Below are 8,432 nucleotides of genomic sequence, written 5' to 3' on the forward strand. Positions count from 1 at the left end.
GCTAACAACAGTCAACAAATAATGAACATAAGGCAAGCAACTGAGGAATTCTTCTTCAGAAATAATGTCTCAATCAAAGAGACACAATAGCAGTAGCGGAAATGTGCCAATGCCCAAATAATATGTACCACATGTGTAGTTGTATAGGAGCGGATAACAGGTAAATAATAGAAGTCCTTAAGAGTAATAAGAACACATGAAATAATTCGCAGGGTATTCATTAGGAAGTAGTGCCCCAAGTGATAAGCTAGATTCAAGTAATAAACTGCCAATAATAAATTGAACCGAATAATAAGTTGTCAATACTTCAAGATAATAATCTAGCTGGAGATAGAGAACCGAGTCAAATAGTAAACTAATATAACCAAGTCACAAAAGAAATATGTATAGAACTCGGGACCCGAACACGTATAACTGAGGCAGAAAATAAGTGGGCCGAGTCAGGTTGATCCGAGCCTGAGTTGACTCACTAAGTTGACCTAAACCGAGTTGAATTGGTAGAACAAAAACAACCTCGGGTCGGTAGATTCACCAGGTTAACTCAGCTTGGTCCGAGTTGTGTTCAAAACCGACGCTCGATTAAACTCAGTTTCCTAACTTAGGGAAACATTAATTTTGCAACAGTGTATCTTCTTCTTCTCTGCGACACCGAATAGAGCGGAATCAGAACCAACTTAGTAAATCAGTTAGCCAAAACTAGAAATAGACAACAACTCAGTAGAGAAACACCAAGAAAATCCATTCGAACAATTTCCAACAATGTTACGATCCAAATAAGAAAAAACCGCCAATGAAGGATCAGTTGTTCCAGCCTATTGTCATCGTGATACGATGATAACACTCTGTTCCGCTCAGTCCAAGTCGCTTGCTCGCAGGGTTGTTCGACAAATTAAATCAATAGAGACGATTTAATCTAAGGTCATCTTCTTCCTGGAATAGCTCGATGACTAGGGAAAACCAGAGAGTGACTTCAGAAGATGTCGACAGCCGATAAGAGCAAATAACTCGGTGAAAAAGAGTTTTCGACGGAGAGAGGATTAAAAATAGCAAGCCAAATGTGAGATAAGCCCAAAAATCAGCAGCATTGACAGCTTCAGGAATGACGTGAATAATGGCTAGGTAGATAACTCGGCAGATACCAAGATGACGATAAGAGGAATTTCCAAAGATCAAATTATCGGACATCAATCGGCAATAAAACAACAGATAATAACACGGATTTGTAGAGACTTCGCCTGGATGACAGAAAATTATATTTGCAGCGGTTAAACTGTAGAGATTTTTCGAAGATAGAAAAAAAATCTTATAGAAGAAATAGTGTTCCAAAATCAATTAGCCACTTGGTATCTTCTATCGAAGCTCGAAGCAACAATCAAGGCAGATGAGTCAAAAATTAATCAAGCAGAGAAAGCAATCATCAATTACGGGAAATCAGCAGCAATCAGACAACAACTAGCCATTTTACCAAAAATAAGCAGAGATAGAGATAAGTTGTCAAAGAAAAAAAAAACAGCAAAGAGATAACCACCCAGTAAATGAGACATCTATCAAAGGAGGAGATATCTTCTGGATAACTAGCCATAATATCTCGGAGAAGCAGCAACAAACAAATAGAGAAGAGGATCCTTCTAAGAATAAGACTCCGTCGAATTTCATCATAGTAATAACGCCTTCATGAAGCATAATCCTAAAGGGAAAAATAATATGAATCCTAAAAATTACTGCTTTGATACCATGTTGATTTCCAAGATTTCATAGGTAATGAGATTAAGCCAAGGAGAGGAGGAAGAAGGGAGAAGAAGGAAGAGAAGATAGAGTATGATACACATCCAAGAGAGAAAAGAGAGAAGAATACGTGACGAAAAAGGAGGTAGAAATTAGGGGCTTGGACTTGTCCAAACCCTCCCCCATAATATATATTTATAGGTATCAAAACTACCAATATTATAAGTATATCCTTCTCCCTAATAAGAGTGAAGAAAAGATAAAAAATTTAAGTAATTACATTAGTCTCATCCAAATTACATCATATATTCCAACACCACACATCCAAGGAGAAGGCCTACACGTCCAAGAGATGTGGCCATGTTAGTGCATTTTTCAAGAAATGCTAGAAAAATAGTTCTACTGGAAAACGTTTTCAGGGATTATTAGTGCCTAATTTTTCTTGGAAACACTATTTTATATGGAAATTCGTACCAAGAAAATCATATAATTTTCTAGTCAAGATGGGCCAAAATACCGTATAATTTTTTTTTGAATAAGTATTTAAAATTGATGTTATAATACTTTCAGTACAAGATAATTTTTTATGACAATTTTATATTCTATACGACAATTTTTCAAGACAATTTTGTATTCAATATTTTATTTTACTGAAATTTTATTGGATAAGTATGGTTATGTATGAGATTGATTATTCATTTCTATTTATTTCCCTAGAAAAATGCATTAACATATCCATTTAATTTTATATGAAAATTTCTAAAAAATTTCATGTAATTTTCATATAAGACACTAATAGGATTTTATCTAAAGGTTTCTTGGAAATGTGTATCCTAAGAAAAGCATATTTATAATTTTTCCTAGAATATAAATTTTCAACTAAGGACACTAACGAAGCCTAATAATCAATTTCATACAATACCACACTTATCCAATAATGTTGTAGTAAAATAAAGTATTAATATAAAATTATTATGAAAAATTACCTCATGTAACTGAAAGTGGTACAAGATCGATTATCAAATACTTATTCAAAAAAAATTATATGGTTTTGCGACCCATTTTGACCGGAAATTTTTATGATTTTCTGGTAAAAATTTTTAGATAAAAAAAATATTTCCAGAAAATATGAGTCTTAAAACATATACCTATTAATAATATTTTCCATCATTTCATGAAAAAAGCACAAACAGGGCCTTTGAGGATTACGATTCTGCACCACGTCGATCAGTGACCATGGGTAGCCTAGGGTTGGAAACTCCCCCGTATGCCACCTCAACAACCTCTCCAGAGAAAAGAGCTTTGGGTATTCCATCCTAAATCGCCCTTTTATTTTCTCGACCCTTCAGTCGTCTCTTCTAAATCGATCTCGGAAAGCTGGCCTTGTATAGCACTTGTTTTATTCTCCATTGTAGGATCGGCAGGTTTCAATATTGACTCTGGATGCCGTTGCTTTTACAAAGATTGTAGATTCTGGGTTCTGAATTGGCTATGCTTTCTCTTTAACTCAGGGCCTTTGAATTGGGATGCTGTTTCTGCATAACAGAGGTTTCTGTCTTTGATTCGCTGTTGTAATCTGTGTAACTAGGGTTCTGAAACCCAAGAGCCGTTAAAGTCTCTTCTATCAGGTGGGGGTCGATTAGGGTTATTATCCCCTTCTCTGCTAATCCCCCACACTGATAGACTTGTGAAAGTTAAAAGCGAGGATGGAATCTGCGTTTTTTTATGTAAATCCGTGATAGTTGGCGCAGCTAATCGATTAGATAGTGTCTGTGCACAAATTTGCAGGCGTCTTGTTCCTTCGTGCAATAGATTTGTGACCTAGGAAGCAGTTTTGGGCTACATATTTTTTCCAACTTTTTTTTTGTTTTTGCGCGGAAGTTCTCTCGTTCCACTAAGCAGATTTTTTTGTTTTTGTGAATGGTGATGGGCGTATGAGAAAAGGTGTCCTGAAGCAATGAATGCAAGCCATCCGGCAGTGCATCCTGTGGAAGCTCCTCCTCTCACTGAAGGGGCAGTGAACGATGCACCTAGAGTGAGGATGAAGGATATCCAGGGAATGCCTGGAACCCCTGGTGGTCTAGCCTTGAGATTCTTTCAGTTTGTTTTCGCAGTTGCCTCCCTGTGTGTCATGGCATCTACCAGTGATTTTGCATCCGTCACTGCATTCTGGTAAGAGAGCTTTCAATTATGGTAATCGTCTTGTCCCATTGGCTTGAATTTGCTTAACTAATTTGTTCTGTATCTTCTGAATCATAAAAGAATTGCAATGACCATTATTCTATATTTTGATGGGTTTCAAACCACTCGATTGTTTACTTTTCGTGTAATGTGACTATGAAAATCTATGCTGGTTACAAATAGCACCGACCTGCTTTCTTAGTCCAATAGGTAATAGATGCTAATGAAAAGATGCTCTCAACTAAGACATGGATCTTGTTGGACCAGATAGGCCTGAGCTTTATTAAATACCATGCTAGCTTATTAGGAATTCTCTGTTGACTTGTCCGGCCATCTTTCCTGACTTCTATTTTTCTTCTTCTGGTGGTTTTTAATTAGATTGTCTATGTTTACCCAAAAAATAAAGGATTGTCTAGTTTCAATGCATATGTTTCACAAGGAAGTGAAGCACTTTTTTTGTTGGGCTGATGGATCATTCTGTGAAGGTTCTTTTACCATGTTTTATACTAAATTTTTGTTCTAAGTAATGCCATTTGTCTTAAAGGTTCAACAGAAAAATAAAATAAAAGAAAAGAAAAGAAAACACAAATTAATTACAAATAATTGTACTTGACATTTGAAAATCCATCTTTGAACAAGTACCTTTTGTAAGTTACCAACAAAGACAATTTTTTTGTTTTTCTATAGCAACACAAAAGTTCTCTATCTGAGTCTTTCAATCAAATATGCATCATCAAACACAAGAATAATATAATAGTCGAATCTGTTATTTATTTATCTGTTCATTGGGATTAGTATATCCGAGCATATTTAAAAGATTTAAATGAAGGCTTTTTTGTTCTGTAAATGAAAAAAGAAACACTATTTAAAGTAATAGGTAATTCAATATGAAAGTTCAAGCCATTAAATTAGCAGACATCTGTGTGGTTAAAAAAGAAATGTGCTCACTAATTTTCCCATGCATATCCTAAATGGATTCTTCAGGAGTGGTTCTATTGAATGTGGGGAAAATTGTAGTGCACATTCTTTTTAATCAAAATCAGATTCTGCTAATTTAATGTCTTGAAATTTTTTATTGGATAGTTATATAACTTTACATATTGTTGTTTTTCTGTTTAAAGAACTAGAAAAACCTTTATCTTAATCTTTTAAATTTGCTTGAATACACTATTCTCACTGTAAAGATAAATGGTCTAACAAATTCGACTATTCTATTATTCTTGTGTTTGATGATGCGTATTTGCACTTTATTTGAGATTTATTTGTTGATTGAAAGGCTCAGGTAGCAAAATATCTGTGTTGCTATAAAAAAAATTGTCTAATCTGGCAAATTACAGAAGCTACTCGCTGGAAAGTGGATTTCAAATGTCAGGTGCAACTATTTGTAAATAGAGGTTTCATTTGTTAATTCTTTCTCAAAGCAAAATTTGTTATTTCTTTTTGTTGTGGAGGACATTGCCAATGAGGTAGGCTCCTCTGGAGGTTTAAGGAAACTCTGGTGAAAATTTCCCTTTCATGTAATGATTCTTTTCATTTTTTTGGCTGGGATTCTGCCTGTTGCTTTCAAGAAAACTTAGCTTCTGTTGCTATCTTTCACCTAGATTGTTGTGAAATTATTCCAAATTGAATTTTTTTTTTGGGGGAAAGATCTCGATGTCGGTTTCCTGATGAAGTTATCTCTGTTGGATTGACTAGTTTTCCTTTGTGTACTTGTTCATCGCATCTTGTATGGAAGTCCATTTTGTTTTGTTTTTTTTCTTCTGTTATTTTCTCTTTTGATACTGATTGTGCTCTCAAGACCCTTGCTTCTTTAAATGCAACCATTTTTTGACTCACATAAAATTTCTCAGTTGGAACTTGTACCACTATTCATATTTCCAAATTGAAATTTTATTTAATGACATATTTATAATATTTTATTTTGTGAATATCTTTCTTATAAATAAAATATTGTCTATTTTTTTTTTTAATTTTAACATGTCCTTATTTTGAATTTCGCACGAAGGCCTTGATGATGCCAGCCATATGCGATACTCTTATGACTTCTTCGTGGTTCTTTAAGATTCCTTATAATTCAAATTATATGAGATTATCATTGTCATTTTTAGCTGTTTGGTGGGTTCTTTACACATTGTACATTTAAGGTGATGAAGCTTTGGGTATTTGGAGAGTTGCTTCGCCTAGATTTATCTGTTTGAGCCTGCTAACTGCTTTCACTGACATGGATATCTCCTGGTTGTTTGTTGGAGTTTGACTTGCTTACTGTCACTAGGTTGAAGAGAATAGGTTTTCCTGGAACTTATCGGCTTATGGTGACTGATTGATGTAAATCTGGTCTTGTGAATTTTTCAAATTCTGTATTTCCTTCTTAGCAAAGTAGGATTCATATTTACATGCCAATTTATCACATGATCGCTGATTAGCACTTTCATTGTGAGCCTGTTTTACTCATTTCAGGTTTTCTTCCTGGCCAATGTTTGGAGTGTGACATCTGCACTTTTTTTAGCGATGGCATAATTGTGGTTGCTGAATCATGTTGAAAAAGTTTCATATTCCTCTCACAAACTACTCTTTTTGGACTCAGCTACCTTGTTGCAGCAGTCATATTGCAAAGTTTGTGGAGCTTAACGTTAGCCATGGTGGATGTCTATGCCCTTCTTGTGAAGCGTTGTTTGAGGAACTCTCGAATAGTCAGTTTGTTCACAATTGGTGACGGGGTGAGACAAATTTTTTCCTTGTTTATCTTGGTATTGAAGGTATTGATGAACATGACCAAATAACATATATTAGTTCTCAGATCATCTTAAATTATTTGCCAGCATTTTGAAATCTGTAACAGATATTCATGTTTTGCCAGTGCAGATCATTTTGACATGCTTTTTAGTACTTTAACATGCAAAAATACTTGTTCTGGTGCAGATCACTTCCACGCTTACTTTTGCAGCTGCATGTGCTTCCGCTGGAATAACAGTTCTCATTGGTAACGATCTTGGTGAATGTGCTCAGAACGATTGCAGTAAGTTCGAGACAGCAACTGCTATGGCTTTTATCAGCTGGTTCGCAATCTCCCCGTCTTTCCTCCTTAACTTTTGGTCATTGGCATCACGGTGACAGAGCTGGCTCTAATTTTCCAGCCGCTGTTTTTTAGCATCAATTCAGTTTATCTTTTTTTTTTTTTTTTTGGCTGATTATAGAATTTTGTTTGGCTGTGTATAGTTCCGGACAACTCAGGCTTGAGAATTATACAGTAAATTGACTAAACTCTTAACCAATGAAGATCTTCGCAACCGAGAAGGGGTATTTTTGTAATTATACAGTTCTGGACTAGGGCATCAAAGCTTTGAAAAAGAGTTATTTCCATGCACTTAAAGACTCACTAGTTCATTTACCTTTTGTCACATTACGCCCCTCCTTTTGATTACACATACTTTTTTGCTTCTAATCTAGTAGTAGTGAACATTCTCTTCACTAACAAAAGTTTAATTCTCTAACCAAAAATTCGTCTGCGAAAAGGTAGAATTTTTTTCTGCAAAAACTATTCTTGATGATTTTTTTTTCGAAATGTTCTGCTCGTGATTACCTGCAAAAGAACGAGTATTCGTTGATGAAAATTTTCACCGATTTTTTTTTTTTTTTTTTTGTAAAGAAATATGTTTTGCAAACTATATTTTCCTAGAAATATTTATTGGTGATAGGTATCGATGATAAATATTTTTATCTTTTCCTAAAAATATTTCTTGATAAATTTTTTATTGACAAATAAATATTATTTTCCTAAAAATATTTCTCCATCAAAAGTTTTATCAATAAATATTTTTATTTTCCTAAAAATATTTTTATAAAAATCAACTGTTGGAAAAATATTTTCCTACATTATTTTTAATATTAAAAAAATTAAAATATATTATCGGACAAAATCTTAACAATTTTATATAAATGATAATTTAATTATTTTTGTTTCTTATACATCTATTTAAAATTTAATAAAATAAAATAATTTTTTGCAAAGATGAATTTAAAAGTTTATTTATATAGCTGAATATCCAATAATGTAAAAAATGTCAAAATACAAAAATATAAAAAATAATATATATGCACACACAGAGGATTCATCCAATACGAAAAGTCATTTGGTACGAAACATGTGAAACACTATCTCAGCTATCCGATCATGATCGGACGACTGAGATAGTCGTTTGATCGGACGACTAAGATAGCCATTGATCATGATCGAATGGCTGATAAGGTACGAAACCTCTTAAGCTGCGAAAGGTACGAAAATGGGACAAAGACCGTTCAATCAACCGAAAGCACTAATCAACGGTCCTCTTTTAATTTCAAGGTTTAGGGAATTTTGACCCCTTGCCTTTCCTCCTATGTGCTTCCTCTTTCGATTTTCAGCCTTTCCTCCATCTCTTTCTCTGTCGTGAAGCCCTTCCTCTCGGGTGAGTCGTCGTCCCAGTCCTCTCGGGCAAGTCCGCCACTGTCCCAACCCTTTCTTTGTCTTGAATTGTTGGAAGACATCT

The 8,432-nt window shown here is 34.4% G+C and overlaps 1 protein-coding gene across 2 annotated transcripts; it reads left to right on the forward strand.

Annotated features, from left to right (window-relative positions):
• Positions 1–2,939: 2,939 nt before the first annotated feature.
• LOC137962510 (CASP-like protein 5A2) lies at positions 2,940–7,182 on the forward strand. Of its 2 annotated transcripts, none has more exons than XM_068809411.1 (4): positions 2,940–3,273; positions 3,670–3,897; positions 6,491–6,623; positions 6,826–7,182. In XM_068809411.1, the coding sequence occupies exons 2-4, from the start codon at positions 3,683–3,685 to the stop codon at positions 7,015–7,017; spliced, it is 540 nt and encodes a 179-aa protein (XP_068665512.1). In that variant the 5' UTR covers positions 2,940–3,273; positions 3,670–3,682; the 3' UTR covers positions 7,018–7,182. The 2 variants fall into 2 exon arrangements, with proteins under 2 accessions (XP_068665512.1, XP_068665514.1); XM_068809413.1 differs by having other exon boundaries at positions 2,940–3,031.
• Positions 7,183–8,432: the final 1,250 nt, after the last annotated feature.

Source organism: Aristolochia californica, unplaced genomic scaffold (assembly GCF_029961685.1).
Source record: "Aristolochia californica isolate CCGP_79_NKW_82.1479 unplaced genomic scaffold, dmAriCali1.0.hap1 SCAF_4, whole genome shotgun sequence".
Taxonomy (NCBI): domain Eukaryota; kingdom Viridiplantae; phylum Streptophyta; class Magnoliopsida; order Piperales; family Aristolochiaceae; genus Aristolochia; species Aristolochia californica.

Excerpts from the sequence above, each read along its gene's own strand:
- LOC137962510 (XM_068809411.1), top strand. The coding sequence starts at position 3,683 with ATGAATGCAAGCCATCCGGCAGTGCATCCTGTGGAAGCTCCTCCTCTC. Across the intron at positions 3,898-6,490 it reads GCATCCGTCACTGCATTCTG|CTACCTTGTTGCAGCAGTCA; the intron begins GTAAGAGAGCTT and ends TTTTGGACTCAG. Across the intron at positions 6,624-6,825 it reads TGTTCACAATTGGTGACGGG|ATCACTTCCACGCTTACTTT; the intron begins GTGAGACAAATT and ends GTTCTGGTGCAG.